Genomic DNA, 18350 nt, shown 5'->3' on the forward strand with positions numbered 1-18350 from the left:
GGAGCCAGGAGCATGGGTGTGATAAGCAGAATTGAACTCCAAGGGAGTTCTGGCCATCACATTTAAAGGGACAGCACACCTTTTAAAATGCCTTCCTTCCATAGAAAATAATGAAGGATAGGGGCATCTTCTTTTGGGGCTCATAGAATTGGACCCCCTGGCCCAATACTTTTGAAACTTGGGGGGCATTTTTGGAAGAGGCACTAGATGCTATACTGAAAATTTGGCACCTCTACCTCAAAAAACAGCCCCCCCAGAGCCCCCGATACCCGTGGATCAATACCCCATCATTCCTTATGGGAATTGTTCATGGAGGTGCATAATGGCTGTGGGGGTGGGGCTTCCCCCGCCGGCCAGCTGGCTGGGGGAGGGGGGAAGCCTGTAAAACTGGGGGATCCCCCGCTGGGACCTGGGGATTGGGAAGCCTATCATAATGTCATTTTATTACTGAAGGCAAAACCAGATGAGAGTACACATGATCCTATTTTATTATTTTTATAGGGGTATCCATAATGGTAATTTTGTGTTTTCCCCCTTGAGGCAAAGAGTAGCTTCAAAGTTAAATTAGTTCAAATGAATGAAGAAAGGGTTAACCTTCTCCTGTCCAGCACCACAACCCTAATCAAAACTCCCCTCAATCCAATGAACGCCTGTAACTTTTCCCCTAGAATAAGTGTAGTGAATAGATCCCATGTAGACATATTTATTTGTTTTAACTTTTTATTTTGAAATTTTTATAAAATAGTACAAATACAAAACCAATTTGCAGAAATATAACAGCAACAACTCCAAATAAATAAGAGAATAAAGTATTTTTAAAAGATAGAAGGCTAAACAATTATATTTAATAGATTAGTAGAAGGCTAAACAGTTATATTTTGATTTTCTATAGAGTTTTTTAAAAGGGAACACTTTTTCTAAAAAGTAGGACTTCAAGGGTTCTCAACAGTTGCGATCTGAACAGAAATCAGTAGACATTTTTTGTACAATTCTTACTGTTTGTTTATAGTACTGTATGGGCTTTTTTAGTGCTTGATTATCTTTTAAGAGAAATAAAAAATTATTTTAAAAAAAAAGAAATCTGTAGACATTTTTGAGGCAAACTCTCTTCCTATGACAAATAGGTTGAAAGGCAAATAGATTGAAAGGTGTGGTCATATATACAATCAAGGTTATTTTACTTGTTCTCAGCACATGCAAATGTTAGAATATAAATGAAAGGAGCCTGATAATTTTTCTGGCCATTCATTTATTATTATTTTTAAATGGATGTAATTTGAGTAGTGTGTGCTTGTCTTTGACATGGAGAGCAAGATGCGGCTGAGTGTGTTAGTGAAAGTCATCTTCCAGACTAGGAGATCTAGATCAGGAAATATTAATTTATTTTCTAATTAGTAATGTGTACTCTTTCATTCTTGTAGAACATCCTAGAACAGATTCAGAGTGGGAAAACAGTTTTGCCTTGAAAATGTTTCTTTTCCAATTTGTCAACTTAAACAGTTCTATTTTCTACATTGCATTTTTCCTTGGAAGGTAAGTTAATTTCAAATGAGTTAAGGAACTCTCAGAAAATTAAGTAACAAAAATCATGATGAAACATCATGGATATATTACATTGGTTTGTTGATGGCTGGAGATGTTTGTGGCTTTAAATAAAGACTGGATACTAAGGGCACAATCCAGAGAAAGTAAGTTGTATGCTTGACTGCCCAAGTGTTGGCCCAATTTAAGTGAGTCCTTGTGGATTTGTGTGTGGGTTCAGAGTCTCATTTAAACTGTGTTGCAACCTGTGCCAAACAGTTGTGCATATTTAATGTCATGTCAGAAACCTGTAGCCCCAGCAGATCTTGTTTTGGTAGGCAAATTAACTGTGTGCAGAGCTTTTTTTGAGCTGGAATGCACCAGAATCCTGTTCTAGCTGTCTTGGCCAGGGCTCTGGCTCAAAACAAGGTCTCCACCCTTGTGACAGCCATGCTCCCAGTCCAGGTGTGGCCTCAAGAGCCCCTGCTGTGGAGAAGTCTCGCAATTTCCACATCAACGCCTTGCTGGCTGCCAAGGCCCCTAGGCAGCAGTACTGAGGCAACACCATTGGCCCTAATTTCTACTATCCCCTCTTTGCCATCTTCATGCGGCTTTCCTTCCTGGCCTTCCAGCTCAGGCTGCTCTTTGCCTGGTTCTGCAAACACCACTCTTGCAGTGCTCATGGCAGTCGCCAAAGGCACCGCCAGCAGGATGAGCACTGGCAATGCTCCTGAGATGGTGAGAACCTGCCACAAGTGTGCTGTCAAGTGTATCTCCATGGTGTTGCACATCAACGATGGCAAAACTGGTAAGTGGAGGATCTTAGCAGCAGCAGCTGGATTATTGAGCCTTGGGGGAGGGGGGAAGCTCTGTGATGAGAGAGAAGGAGATGAGCCCCTTGAATGGTTAGTCTTGTGAAAGGATGAGAATAAATTCAGAAGTAAAAGTACAGGCTGTGACTTGTTGCCCTCAAAAGTTAAACCTTAACCAATTGTAGTGCTTTAAAGAAAAAGTAAACAATTGATAAGACTTTAAAAAAAAATAATCTTGAAATGCATCTTTTTAACTAGCACCAGCCAACTGCAAACTTCATATTGTAATTGGAAAGAAGTAGGTCCACAGTAGTCAAATATTGTATTACTCTGGTAACAACCCTCTGGTATCTTGAATAAGAAATTTACTTTTTATTTTTAATTTCCAATATGGTATCTTTGGGCACTCTTAGGATATTAGGGTTGCAATTGTATGCATGCTTGAGAGCTGGTCTTGTTTAATTTAATGGGACATCTGAATTGTGCTATACTACTGTTAAATTTTGGGTAATAGATCACATAGATCAACATTGCTTAGGTTTTGTACACAGTCTGCAGTTTTGATGATGTGTTGGTTAAAGTACAGCTGTTATTCAGTTTGAACTGGATTAATGCAGATACCGGTCAGTAAAAGTTTGGTGACCTCACTGACACATGTCATGCAGCAATGATATAGTCAGGGCTCTTTTTTTAGCAGGAGCTCCTCTGAATATTAGGCCATGTCCCCCTGATGTAGCCAATCCTCCAAGAGCTTAGAGGGCTCTTAGTACAGGGCCTACTGTAAGTTCTTGAGGATGAGCTACATCAGGGGGCATGGCCTACTATGTAGAGGAGATCCTGCTAGAAAAAAAGCCCTGGTACTTGTTCCTGGATAATGATACTGATTTGTGTGTAGTTATTTAAATATAACCAGCTTTTCTTTCACACTTTGCAGTAAGACGTATGGGCCTGATTTGTCTAGGCACAAATTCTAAATGCACTTGGGGTGTTTAAATCCAAACTAAAATCAATGGAATTTAAGCTTCCTTTGTGGTGGGTTTCAGCCCAATCTTATTTGTGCTTACTTGAAAGTAAGCCGCACAAAAACAATGACATTTGTACATAGTACTATAGATTTACAGTCCAATCCTATGTATGCTTACTTGGCAGTAAGACCCATTGAATTCAGTGGAACTTCTTATTAATGCTGCTTAGGAAACTTTTTTTAAAAATGCTTTAAGTATTTTAAAATCCTGGAAACTTTGTATGTTTGTATTTCTTTTTGCATGTCTTGTGTTAGGACTTCAATAACAATAAACAAACATTCTGCTTAGGAGTATAGTTTCAGTTTTTTTGGTTGTACTTGGAATATTGTGAAGTTAATGTGCCCTTTACTGTCCAACATCCTTCAGACCTAACCTAAAGTACTAGGTGTTGTGCTAAGCCCATATATGTTTCTACTTGACCACACTTCCAGTGATGTCAGGGGCTGTGGCCTAATATGCTAATGAGTTCCTGCTGGGCTTTCCCTACAAAAAAAGAGGCTATGTGCAGTTCCTTTGCACAGGTAGCTAGCAGTGAGATAGTATGTGATTGCAGTTTCATGGGTGAGTTATCGTTAGATTGTATGAAAAGAGACCCATATATTTCATCCTGGACAGCAGTGCTTCTGTCTAAACTCAATCAATGGGGGTTAGAGGTAGATGATTTTTCTACCGCTGATGAGTCATATATCTTCAGATGTATTAAACTGAGACTATGGGAATCGGAGGAAACGAAATTACGGCCAACTGACCCTTATATTTGCTCTCCAGCTTCCTTAGGTCTTTATGCTTTTTGTGGCAAAATGCCCATTTATCTATCAGACCTAACCACTCCAAGTCATCGCAGGGCATTTATGTTGGCTAGACTAAACGCGTTTCCCTCCAAAGTTTTACAAGGGAGATATCAGCGAGTCCCTTTAGCCGACAGACTTTGCTCCTGTGGAGCAAATACCCCTGACTCAATCCAGCATATATTGCTTGATTGTTCTTTATACCATAACCTCCGTAAAGATTTATTTGGCAAGCTTTCTTTTTCTCCAGATTTGTCTATTCTGCCACCCTGTTATTATTTATTGAGTGATACTGAGGGGGTGGTTAGTGAGGCTGTGGCAAAATTTCTGGCTGACATCCTTAAATTTAATTTTGACCATGTTTGAATGCATCTGTAAGCTCGGTTTTATTTTGATTTTATCTCCAATGTTTAAATTTTTATATTCTGTGTATTTTTATCTGATTCTATTATGCCATTAAAGGTTTGGTATGGTATGGTATGGTATGGTATGGGTGAGTTATCAGGTCTTAGAATGTCTGTCTTAACTCCTCAAAGCTTTGAGGGGGCCCAATACATGAAAGATGCTGGGAGAAAGTGTATACAAATAGACAGAATAGTGCCAGGAACATCACTGTTGCTGTTAAATTATATAAACTGGAATGGTTTTATAAGACATTGTTGATTTAAACTATTGTATAACTTTTAATGTTGTTTTAAAATTACTGTATATACTGTATAACTTTTAATCTGAATTTGTTGTTAGCCGCCCTGAGCCTGCCTAGGCAGGGAGGGCAGGATATAAATAAATTATTATTATTATTATTATTATTATTATTATTATTATTATTATTTTATTTTATTTTTGGAGGCAGCTTGATCTATCCATCTATTTATGACAGAGGCCGGTGGTTACGAGTCTGTTTTTCCCTTTCATATTTCTTCTAAGTAAATACATGTCACAATGTTCCAGAGGATGTCTCTGTATGTCTTCCCAAATATAAATGGGCCCGATTCATATTGAGACAATGATGCACAAAAGAGGGGGCTTAGACATGTAGAAAGAAAGGGGTGCTCTGGAGGGGTGCTATTTGTCCCTCTGTTGAAATATAATTGGTGGCTACTCAGTACACAGTGGGGCAAATATCATCTCTCCCTCTCTCTCTCCATCTCTCTATGTATGTATGCACACACATGATGATGCTGATCTGATTCAGATGTACCTGCAAAACATGGAACTTCAGAACATGCCTCAACATGGGGATGTCCTTGATGAAAACATCATGTAGTTGAGTCCTTATCCTTTTTATTCTCTGGTTTCCATTAAAAGACTTTGCTTCAAATTGGCAATTGGATGATAGTTTAAGGACTCTGATGTAGGCATGAGGGTTTCCAGCTGCACAGGCTGCCCCAACAAGGAAGGGAGTAGTTCAATACATACATCTCTTTGTGCATATAGAACTGCCCTTTCCATCAAAGGGAACATAGAAGTTCTCAGTTGTGTTCACATTGAAGTTGTTGATTGTGTTGTTATCAAACAATGGACAGGAACCTTGCCTAGAGTGTTTGCCTTCTCTGCTAAAATAGTCTCTGATTTATAAATCTGTTTCAAAATCAGCATATTTTATGTGGCTGAACACATTACTAGAAAAGATCTTAATAAAAATCTGGATTTTGTCAATGCCTCTTCCCCAGGGCCAGAGCGTGGGAGTAGGCCAAGTAGGCGGCTGCCTTGGGCGCCACTTGGCCTAGGGGCACCATGAGGCACCCTCTCTCCCTGCAGCTGCTGATGCCCCCTTCCTGCAGCCACCCGCCCCTGTTCACTTCCCAGCAGCCGCCCCCACTGCTGTTTGCCTTGCAGTGCCCACTTCTCGCCCCCTGCTCACCTCCCCCACCCCTGCCCCACTGCCATTCACCTCCCAGCACCTGTCCTCTGCTTCCGTTCACCACACAATGCCCCCCCTATGCCTGCTGCTGTGCTGTCCCTGCTCCCCGCGCCAGGTCGGCTTGGCTAAGTCCAGGGAAGCATGGCATGATGACATTATGATGTCATCGGGTGCGCGCATGCGCAAAGCACACACAAAATTGACACAGGGTGGAGGATAGACCTTCAGCCTAGGGGCGCAGGCACCTGTAGCCCCATGCCTGCTCTCCCCATGCCAGTTGCTGGTTTGTTTTGTTGATTTTTTTTCTTACTCTTTTTTCCTACACATATGACCTCACTGTCATTTAATCTAATTGACTGTGTAGACCTACATAATTTATTTCATGGGCTGTATGATGTCTTCACATGTAGCATTGTTACTTCATTGACAAAAAATGTGGGTTGTCATAACCAATGAGATTAAACAGCAGTGAGGGTAAATGAGATCAAGGACAGTGACAGCCAGGGCTTTTTTTTTTTAGCAGGAACACACAGGAACACAGTTCCTGCTGACTTGGTGTCACAGGGTATAGCCTAATATGCAAATGAGTGCCTACTGGGCTTTTTCTGCAAAAAAAGCCTTGTGTGAAACAATGGTGATGTCAGGGGTGTGGCCTAATATGCAAATAAGTTCCTGCTGGGCTTTTTCTACAATATAGGCTCTGGTGACAGCAAAGAATAAAGAATAAAATAGCACCCAGAAGATGCAGTAAAGAGGAAAAAATGATAAAAAGCACCAAATAATTAATCACAAGACTAAAACCGACTAATAATAGAAGGTGCTTTTTGACAAGAAAATAGTTTCTATCCAGTGCCAGTGTTAACTCAGATAGTTCCCAATAAAAAGGGGTTTATTCAATTGTGAATGACTAGCCCTGATCCCATGCAGGTTGCCAAATCTGATCAAAAGGCTAGCCAGCACTCTTACCGAGGCCTTTGCAAGCTGCCAGGTCTGCAGAAAAATCACACTTCCATTGGGGAAAAAATTTAAAAGTGAATATTGACATGCACATGTTACAAAAAGCAGTGTATTGGAGTTTAAGCACTGATTTGGTTTGCCATAGGATCCAAAATGCCACTTGAAAATTGTGTCAGTGCAAAGCAGTTGGTGATGGAAGCAACATAATGAGGTGAGAATGTGGGAACTGAAACTGATGGTGATAAGAGGGGTTGCTGTATTCTATGGTGAAGAGAAGAAAGGGCAAAATATTTCTCCTTATCAGTGATTCTTTATGGATCCTTCTATTGTTAAATGTGCCCGTTTATTCCAAATTCAATTGACAAACAAATATCTCATCTTCCCAGATTTGCTGGCCGTCCTGGAAAATACAACAAACTTTTTAACAGATGGAGATTGGAAGAGGTAAACAACCATACTTGTCCTGCCAATGTGTTTTCAACATACATTTTAAAAAATTCTGTTTCTTGGATAAACAACTTATTGGTTCTTTTTTCAATAATTTCTTGTTTCAACAACTTTTTGTTTTTAAAAATAAATTTACATTATACCACAAGAGTGGTAGATCTCAGTGTACCCTCCCCCCCCCCCTTAGAGTGATCTTAAAATGATAGGAAACAGCTCTAGTCCAACCCCCTGCACATGCAGGAAATTCACAGCTACCTCTCCCCTCTACTCCCTCAGTGACCTCTGCTCTGTGCCGAGGAAGGCAAAAACCATCCAGGGTCCCTGGGCCAATCTGACCTGGAGGATAATTCCTTCTTGACCCTGAAGTGGCCCCAAATAAATTAAACACCTTAAAGATAAACATTGCTTTTAAAATGTGTACATTGTAATGCTTCTTCCTTTAGTGTCATCCTAGTGGCTGCTTGATAGACCTCTGTCTGCAAATGGGTGTTATCATGGTTTTAAAGCAAATGTGGAACAACTTCATGGAACTTGGCTATCCGTGAGTACAGTCATTATCTAATTTTTTCTAAAAATATCATCATGTCAATGTGATTAGAGCTGCAGGCATGTCAGATTGCTGGCTTGGTGGTTTATCCTGCTGGAGCCAGAATAATATTAAAATCACCTTAGCTGCCCAAACAAACAATCATTCATCCTTTTCTGTAGGGGCAGCCCTCAGAAATACATGGAGTTATTGGAGGAGATCCATATAAGGTTTGATGGAGACCCTTTTATCCAGTAGCCAAGAATTACACTAGACCTTGATCTTGTATACTATAGTGCACAATTAGTACCAATGAAACATAGTACCATTTCAATTTCTCCAGCTGAAAATAAAGTAGTATGACATTTTTAAAGCTAAAGGAATCTTTTCAAGGGTATCAAAATAATAAAAAATTCATTGGGCTTTATAGCACTGTCTGCACTGATGAGGATTTCCTACCTATAGAGGCCTACACTCACAAGTAGGTTTGTTAGCCCTGGGTTGGGAAATACTTGGAGGTTTTGGGCCTGGATCCTGGGGAGAGCAGGGTTTAGGGAGAGGAGGGACCTCTGAAGGGTATCATGCCATGGAATCCACCCTCCAAACCCGCCAGTTTCTCCAGAGGAACTGATAATCTTCATCAGGAGATCAATTGTAATAGTGGAAAATCTCCATGTGCCACCTAAAAGTTGATAACCCTAAGGGCTTTTTTTTTGTAGCAGGAACTCCTTTGCGTATTAGGCTACACCCCTCCTGATGTAGCCAATCCTCCAAGGGCTTACAGGGCTCTTAGTACAGGGCCTACTGTAAACTCCAGTAGGATTGGCTACATCAGGGCGTTGTAGCCTAATATGCAAAAGAATTTCTTCTACAAAAAAACCTCTGACCCTACTCACAAGGAATGAAAACAACCTGAGTGGGTTTAGTTGGATGGTACTGAGTTACTACCAGCAATACCATAGATTTCATACTTTGGCTATCTAATACAGGTTGCTACAAAACTGGTGGTCACGACGCAAGATCAAGAAAGGAGGGCAGTTATTGGAGCATAAATTTTCTCTGCCTCAGTGGGAAAAAGATTGGAATCTACAGCCAATGAATCTTCATGGTCTGATGGATGAGTACTTAGAGATGGGTAAGCATGCTCAAGGAGCTAGCCTTTCTGTTTTTAATAGAAGCTGATAGTTTTGTTTACTACCACTGAATTTCCTTGTTTTTCTTATAGACTTGGAGGGAGTGTCCTTATCTAATCATACGACCTTTTTTTTTAGTTTTACAGTTTGGCTTTACTACCATCTTTGTAGCTGCTTTTCCACTGGCTCCTCTTCTGGCATTGCTTAACAACATTATAGAAATTAGACTTGATGCTTATAAGTTTGTTACACAGTGGAGGCGGCCAATGCCTGCAAGAGCAACAGATATAGGTAAGACAAAGAATGGTCACTTTAGGTGCTCTTTTTACCAAGTAATTGTGCCAAATATTGGAGTTGTTCAGAAGTGTTTTTAACTTCATGTTGCAGTGCATATTTACATCACAGAATGTAATCCATTATGGTTTCACATCTATTTATGTTGTGCAAATATTTATAAGCAGGGAAGAACAAAGTCCAATGACACTTTTAAGACCAACAAAGTTTTATTCATGGTATAATCTTTTGCGCATGCACACATCTGCAGATACAGTGAAACAAAATGTCCTTAGCCATTACATATAGGTAGAGGGAGGGGCTAGTCACCAGGAATGGCTAGTTAGAGTCAAGATGCATAAGTAACTGGCAATTATAGCTGAGACTGGATTAAAGTGGTTGGTTGAATAGCTGTAAATTAGCATACAAATAGAAGAGTTAACAAACAGTTGTGAGAACTGAGTTTGATGCTCTGCATTCCTAAATACACCAAGGCACAAACTATTGATTTCAACAAAATACACTTTCAAGTAAATGTGCTTGAGGCTTGGTGATGTGGCATACAACTAGGCCCTGTGAAGTCAGGATAGCGACCAGAGGTAGCATACTGCTTGATTAGGAGGGGGAGGAAGATGGGGCCCAGAAGTAACACACTGTGGCTGTGGGGAATGCAGAAGCCAGCTGGCCAGCCAGGGAGTTTAAAGGTTGGCTGTGAGGGAAAAGGAGGGGGGAGGCTGCTGGAGTCACAGAAAGAGATGCCACAGAAGAGCTGACAGAGAGTGTCTTGGGCAGGAGCGATGCACAGCACCAGCGCTGGGGAGCTGGCGCAAGGCTAGCACCCCAGGCCAGGTGCCCCCTGCTGTCCGTTGCTTCCTTTGCAAAAGCAAGCTTTGCGGCAACCACAGCAAGGCTTCTGGTCTCAGCTTGCATGCACGCATGCTGTTGCTCCACCCCTCACATCTGTACTTGGAAGCACAGATGCAAGAGATGGAGAAACAACAAGCAGCATGCATGCATGCTGAGGCTGGAAGCCCTGCAGCAGCTGCCAAGCTCACTATATCACTTGCTGAGGAAGTGAAGGTGGGTGGGAATGCTGGAACTGGCACCCTCCCCCCAGAACCACACTCTAGGCAGCCGCCTCATGCTGCTAATGGATGCGCCAGCTCTGGTGATGCAGAGAGTGCAGCTGTGGAGCTTTTACTGGAGGTATCACAAGGAGGCCAAGCAGGTCATGGAGGAATCACCTAACAATGCATAGGAGAGGCGCACAGACAGATGAAGCAAAATGTGAGAGAACTGAGAAGAAAGAACAGGGCTGGTTTGGTAAAGAGAAATGGACTGAGCTGAAGAAGATAGAGCACTGGAAGGGAATGAACTGATGAGAACATCGGGAGAGAGACAGAAAAGTGTGGAGGTGTGGCAGGTAGCAGCTGAATGTATTTTATAAGCCTGCTGTAAAATGAAGGTAAGGGGGGGGGCATAGCAGAAAGTTATATCTGTACTAAAGTGGCCAAAGAGGAACTTTGGTGGGTTGTCCTGCAGATTTGGCAGGCACTCTCGTCTGAGGCAACTGTTAAGGTCACAGGTGACATGTAGAAAAATAATTTTCTAACATACAGTCATAAAGTCTCATTATGCTTTTTATATTTCTGGACTGTGATTCTTTATCTTATTCTGCAGTAGTTCCAAGCATTTTCAAGGGTTTTATTACAACTAAGTCTTAAAGTAAGAATCACACATTTAACAGACTCTCTAAAATCATAGGATTGGATCCACAGCACCATGAGGGCAGCAGCACTCACAAAGTAATATGTGCCCACTCCCCACTATAGTTTGTTGTGTTCCCCCAAAAGCAATTCTCAGGGAGGGTGTGAGATAAAACATAGAGCTCTGCAATGGAGGGAGAAACTGGCAAAAGTTTCTCATCATGTTATGACTTGCACCTGTGAAAAAACAGTTAAAATCCAGCCCATGATCTGTAAACTAAAATAGGTCCTAAGTTATCCCATGCCTCAAATCATATATATGTGATATATAATGACTGGAATGTTCAGCTAGTCTTCCAACATGTTAAGCTGAAATCCTGCTATGTCTAATATGTTTTATTGTTCCCTTTCCACACTTCCATCTGATAAGGCATAGTACCAGAATGAAATAAAGGAGTATTTTTGTTGCTTTTATGCATACAATAATTAAAAATGCAGAAAAGTGCAATGTGACGTAAGAGGTGGAATTTCTAAAATGGAAAATCTAAAATTGGAAGGTATTTCTTTTCTAGACAATGTTTAACTGAAGGGCAAAATTACAGTACTGCTAGGAAGCAGCATTTTTAATTCAGTTTTGGAACAGAATTAAAAACTTATTTGAATGTGGATTGAAAACTGTGTAAAGAGAACAGGTTTGTAGTAATTGCTGTGTCTGAAATATTTTTTTTTGTTTTCTCCTAGGAATTTGGTATGGAATCCTTGAAGGGATAGGAGTCCTGGCTGTAATCACCAATGCATTTGTTATTGCCATTACTTCTGACTATATCCCACGATTTGTTTATGCATACAAATATGGCCCTTGTGTTGATCAAGGATACAGGCAGGAAAAGTAATTACTCTATTTTCCAAATGTATTTTTAGCTGATGCATTAAGTGTTGTATTTTGGGAGATGTTTGTCAGTATAATATACTTATACATTTTGCACATTTTTATTATTGTTACATTGGCTCAAAAACTACTACATCAAAGGCTAAGCAAAATACACTCTAAAGATATTATCTGCTATCTAAATCAGGGGTGTCAAACATGCAGTTTGGGGGCCGAATCAGGCCCTCGGAGGGCTCCTATCAGGGCCCCGAGCAACTGGTTGTCAACTGCTTCCTTCCCCCTCTCTCTTGCTTCCTTCTGCATCACAGCTTGTTTGCCAGGCTGTCTCAATCACACAGAAGAGCTACTGAGCAAAGCCTCTCTTCCGTCTTCCAGTTTGGTGTAGTGTTTAAGTGCATGGATTATTATCTGGGAGAACAGGGTTTGATTCCCCACTCCTCCACTTGCAGCTGCTGGAATGGCCTTGGGAGAGCCATAGCTCTGGCTCTCTCATAGCCTTGAAAGGGCAGTTGCTGTGAGAGCCCTCTCAGCTCCACCCACCTCACAGGGTGTCTGTTGTGGGGGGAGAAGATAAAGGAGATTGTAAGCTGCTCTGAGTCTCTGATTCAGAGAGAAGGGTGGGGTATAAATCTGCAATTCTTCTTCAATTCTTCTTTTATTAGTGAGGCTTCTCCCCCTCCTGGCCCCCAAGGGGAAAGAAAGAAAGAGCCAGAGCTTCCTTTGAGCAGTTCCCTGTATCCCTTGGAAGAAATACAAAGAAAACATCTTTAAGACCAATGAGTCCTAACATTTTAAGAACATAAGAATACAAGAGAAGCCATGTTGGTTCAGGCCAATGGCCCATCCAGTCCAACACTTTGTATCACCCAGTGGCCTATATATAAATACATACATACATACACACACACACACACACACACACACAGAGTGGCCAATAGCCATTGATGGACCTCTGCTCCATATTTTTATCCAATCCCCTCTTGAAGCTGGCTGTGCTTGTAGCCGCCGCCACCTCCTGTGGCAGTAAATTCCACATGTTAATCACTCTTTGGATGAAGAAGTACTTCCTTTTATCCGTTCTAACTTGACTGCTCAGCAATTTCATTGAATGCCCACAAGTTCTTGTATTGTGAGAAAGGGAAAAAAGGACTTCTTTCTCTACTTTCTCCATCCCATGCATGATCTTGTAAACCTCTATCATGTCAGCCCGTAGTCGACATTTCTCCAAGCTAAAGAGCCCCAAGCGTTTTAACCTTTCTTCATAGGGAAAGTGTTCCAACCTTTTAATAATTCTAGTTGACCTTTTCTGGACTTTTTCCAATGCTATAATATCCTTTTTGAGGTGTGGTAACCAGAATTGCACACAGTACTTTAAATGAGACTGTACCATCGATTTATAAAGGGGCATTATGATACTGATTTGTTTTCAATTCCCTTCCTAATAATTCCCAGCATGGTGTTGGCCTTTTTTATTGCAACCACACACTGTCTCAACATTTTCAGTGACCCCAAGATCTCTCTCCTGGTCAGTCTCTGCCAGTTCACAACCCATCAACTTGTATTTGTAGCTGGGATTCTTGGCCCCAATGTGCATTACTTTGCACTTGGCCACATTGAACCTCATCTGCCACGTTGACACCCACTCACCCAGCCTCAACAGATCCCTTTGGAGTGCCTCACAATTCTCTCGGGTTCTCAGCACACTGAACAATTTAGTGCCATCTGCAAACTTGGCCACTTCACTGTTTACTCCCAACTCCAGATCATTAATGAACAAGTTAAAGAGCATGGGACCCAGTACTGAGCCCTGCGGCACCCCATTGTTTACCGTCTTCCACTGCGAAGACTGCCCATTTATACTCACTCTCTGCTTCCTATTAATTAGCCAGTTTTTGATCCACAAGAGGACCTGTCCTTTTACTCCATAACTCTTGAGCTTACTAAGGAGCCTTTGATAAGGAAATTTATCAAAAGCTTTCTGGAACTCAAGGCAAACAACATCTATTGGATCCCCTTTGTCCACATGCTTGTTCACCCCCTCAAAGAAATGTAACAGGTTGGTGAGGCAAGATCTTCCCTTACAGAACCCATGCTGAGTCTTCCTCAATAACTTGTGTTCATCAATATGCCCACTCATTCTGTTCTTGATAATGGTTTCTACCAACTTTCCCGGTATTGAAGTCAGACTGACTGGCCTGTAATTTCCCGGATCTCCTCTGGAACCCTTTTTAAAGATGGGGGTGACATTTGCTACCTTCCAGTTCTCATGAACGGAGGCATATTTCAGTGAAAGATTACATATTTTTGTCAGGAGATCCACAAGTTCAACTTTGAGTTCTTTCAGAACTCTTGGATGTATGCCATCCGGACCTGGTGACTTTATTACTTTTGAATTCGTCAATCAGTTGTAGGACCTCCTCTCTTGTCACCTCAATCTCAGGTCTTTCAACACCCCTTTCAAAATTAGTGGTTCTGGAGCGGGCAAACACTTCTCGTCTTCCACAGTGAAGACTGAGACAAAAAATGCATTCAGCTTCTCAGCCATTTCCCTATCCTCCTTCAGTAATCCTTTTATCCCTTGGTCATCCAAGGGTCCCACTGCCTCCCTGGCTGGTTTCCTGCTTCTAATATATTTGAAGAAATTTTTTATTGTTGGTCTTTATGTTTTTTGCAATATGCTCCTCATAGTCCCTTTTTGCCTGCCTGATCACAGTCTTGCATTTGATTTGCCACAGCCTGTGTTTCCTTTTATTAATCTCACTTGGACAAGCTTTCCACCGCTTAAAGGAGTCCTTCTTACCTTTTACAGCTTCCATTACTTTGTTTGTTAACCATGCAGGCCTTCTCTTATACCTGTTTGTGTCTTTCCTAACTTGTGGTATATATTTTATCTGAGCTTCTAGGATTGTAGTTTTAAATATTCTCCAAGCTTCCCCAAGGGTTTTGACTGTATTTACCTTTCCTTTCAGTTTCCTCTTCACATGCCTCCTCATCTCAGAGAATTTACCCCTTATAAAGTTAAACGTGGTTGTGCTGGTCTTTTGGGGCAACTCCCTATTTATACAAATGGTGAAGTCAATAACGTTATGGTCACTGCTCCCAAGCGGTGCGATCACTTTTACATCTCTCACCAAGTCTTGGGCATTACTTAGGACCAAATCCAGGATCGCCCCACCCCTGGTAGGTTCTGTGACCATCTGCTCCATAGCACAGTCACTGAGAGCATCTAGAAACTCAATCTCTTTCTCTCGACCTGAACACATATTGACCTAATCAATCTGCGAGTAGTTAAAATCACCTATTACAACACAGTTTTTACGTTTAGCTGCTATCTTTAATCCTTCCATCATATTATAATCATCCTCTATCTTTTGATTTGGTGGGCGATAATGAACTCCCATAGTTAAATTTCCTTTTGGGCCCTCTATTTCGATCCAAAGCATTTCTAGAAGGGAATCTAATTCTTTGACCTCAGTCTTACTGGACTGTATACCCTCTCTGACATACAGAGTCACCCCACCTCCAACCCTTCCCTCCCTATCCTTCCGATATAACTTATATCCAGGAATCACCATGTTCCACTGATTCTCCTCATTCCACCAAGTTTCTGAAATTCCCATAATGCCTATGTTTTCCCCCAACACTAAACATTCCATCTCACCAATTTTACTTTGAACACTTCTAGCATTTGTATACAAACATCTATAATTTCCCAGGCAAGTTAGGCCCACAACCTTCCTCCTGCTGCCTCGAGACTTTGGCAGGCAGCCCATACTGTTTGTCACCATCTCAGTGGACAACTCTGATCCATTACCCGGTAGAAAAGTAACAGCTAACCCTTCATCTCTTTGAGATGAGTCCTCCCGAACCAGAGACATTTCATCTCCTGTCGGCTTTCCCCCAAGATTTAGTTTAAAAACTGCTCTGCCACCTATTTGATTTTATGTGCCAGCAGCTTGGTTCCATCCGGGGGCAAATGGAGACCGTCTCTTTTGTACAGGTCCCGCTTGTTCCAGAAAGCATCCCAGTGCCGAACAAACTTAAACCCTTCCTCCCTACACCATCGTCTTATCCACACACTGTGAGTTCTAATTTGTGCCTATCTCTCCAGCCCTGCACATGGAACAGGTAGCAATTCTGAGAAAAGTTTTAAGCATGTTTTAAGTTTTTAAAAATATATATTTGTGTTTGTCTGTGTTCTTTATAAAATTTATATCTCTACTACCTAATCTTAAATAGGCACAAGCATGGCTTGTCCTGACATGGCTCAGCCGAACCTGACATGGTCTGGCCCAACCAGATCTCATTTATATCTGATCTGGCCCTCATAACAAATGAGTTCGACATCCCTGACTAAACTGTATATATAGAAACATCTCATTAAAATAAAATGGATGTCCTTTTCAGTCTTTCACCAACACTAGAGCATTTAACTGAGAATGAATGCCATAGTTTGAAAGTTTATAAATCTTAGTACCAAAACATACATGACACTGGGATATCCATGAATAAATTCCACAGTAGTTTTTTAGAAGTTTGATAACAACTGTGTGGGGATCAAGTAAATAGGAAGTTCACAGAAAGTACAAAGAACATAGGAAGAGGAGAATCCTTTCCCCAATCCCTCCTGATAAAGTTGTTGTTAGCCCTGAAAGGGAAATAAACACATGCCTTCCTCCTCATAATAAAAGTTCAGGGGCGGCCATTTTCATTGGCACAGCTGACTACAGTGGAAAAGATAAATGCCTTCATGAGGTACTCCCTCACCATCACCTCTGTTGACTCCTCTGCCATTGTATGCCTAGCATCCCCACCATTGCTGATCTCTCAATTCACCACTGACAACCAGTAGTGGGTCTTCACCCTGGTTGGCACTTTGAGGCAGAGGTGCTGATCTGTGGCACCTCGACCTCCCCAGCCTTTTCCACCCACTGTTCCCTCTGGCCATGTCAGGTGACCTGTAGCTGCCACACTTCTTTGCAGAGCTCATGCTTCCATTGCAAGAGTTCTGCATTCAGGGAAGCAATGCTGCCTTTTATCAGGGGGAGGATCATAGATACAGGCTTTCTTGTACTCCCCTTTCTTGCAGGGAGGATACAACTTGGTGGGGATGCCCACCTGCAATCTCTCTGCCAAGATTCTGCTCCATGGAAGGGCTTGAGGAAACACCCCATTTGGAAGAGGGTCAGCCAATTGGAGCTGATGATGAACTCTTTCCCATTCAGGATGGTCACTGAGGAGATGGCATTCTGCATGGTGCTCGTTCCTCCACCAAATGTACAATCATGGCATAGGTGGACTCCCTCCCCCCTCCCCCTGCCTCTCATGCAGCAGATGGGCAGATTTTACGCTGAATGAGAATTGGGTGGCCAGGGCAGGTCTAGAGCAAGAACTACACCCCAAGGGGGACATCCCAGGTGGCCTTGACAGTGCTCCCCAGCCCAGAGCATCCTGAAGTGTGCCCTTGGGGCATGCATGCTTCACCTCTGCCAGCATGTTGATGCCGGTGTCCCTGATCATGTAGCAATGGATGGTGTTGCCACTGCCCACCCACTCCCTCAAACTACTCTGTATCACATGATGGTGAAGTTTTGCATTGTGTGGCCTTCATCTGCATCCATCCCCTGCACATGGAGCAGAACCGCTTTGTAGTGCAGTGGCAGGACTGTCCACATCTGGGCCATGCCCTGACAGTCCTCCTGGCTGCTCCAGAGATCTGCTGTGAAGTGCTGATCTGCCAGAATCTTCCTCTCCAAAGAGTGTTAGCAGCTGCTGGTGTCTCTGACAATGCAAACAACTTTTGCCTTTGTGGAGAGTCCCAGAAACAGATCAGGGGAGGGGTTTTTGAGACCCTTGGTGATGTTCTGCTAGGACTGGGCTACAGTGGGCTGGCAAGATGAGTTTGGTGCCCAGGGATGGGGGATGGGTACACAGGGGTGGAGGACTTCTTCCTATACCCACTTTCACCCTAATGTCACATAGAGGTGTTCACACTCAGGAAAGGTGGGAGGGTATAAATGTGAGAGACTTTTTTGAGGGGTCCATAACTGGGACTCCAGAAATATAATCCACCTTCAACTTGGAGAGATTGTAGAGGAAAGGGTGGCAAGGTGAGGTTCCCTGTGCATTTGGTGTTTGTAACTTGCAAGGGGTCCATTCTGTATATTTTTGAACCTGTGCCTGATATTTCCCCCAAAAAACCCCTTTCCTGGCATAACCTTAGTTCAGTTGGGTTTGCAGTGCCACAGTGGCATTGATTCTGCTGGGCACGTTGTACTGGTTCTGCTGGGTTTGCAAAAATGCCCCCACATGAAGTTTCTATTGCAAAGATTCTCTGGGACTTTGATTCTATTCTGCTGGGCTTCTGTTGCTCTTGCCTTTTTGCTGGTTCCCCCTCCCCCTCCATTGG

The 18350-nt window shown here is 42.3% G+C and overlaps 1 protein-coding gene across 2 annotated transcripts in view; it reads left to right on the top strand.

The window, feature by feature from the left end:
* Positions 1-18350, top strand: part of ANO3 (anoctamin 3) — a 328242-nt gene that overhangs the window by 287202 nt on the left and 22690 nt on the right. For both annotated transcript variants that reach the window (XM_060262282.1, XM_060262283.1), the window contains 6 exons: positions 1422-1533; positions 7354-7411; positions 7858-7955; positions 8930-9075; positions 9212-9364; positions 11794-11941. In XM_060262282.1, the coding sequence (XP_060118265.1) occupies positions 1422-1533; positions 7354-7411; positions 7858-7955; positions 8930-9075; positions 9212-9364; positions 11794-11941 (715 nt within the window). The remainder of the gene's footprint in view (positions 1-1421; positions 1534-7353; positions 7412-7857; positions 7956-8929; positions 9076-9211; positions 9365-11793; positions 11942-18350) is intronic.

This window comes from Heteronotia binoei, chromosome 21, assembly GCF_032191835.1.
Source record: "Heteronotia binoei isolate CCM8104 ecotype False Entrance Well chromosome 21, APGP_CSIRO_Hbin_v1, whole genome shotgun sequence".
Lineage (NCBI taxonomy): Eukaryota > Metazoa > Chordata > Lepidosauria > Squamata > Gekkonidae > Heteronotia > Heteronotia binoei.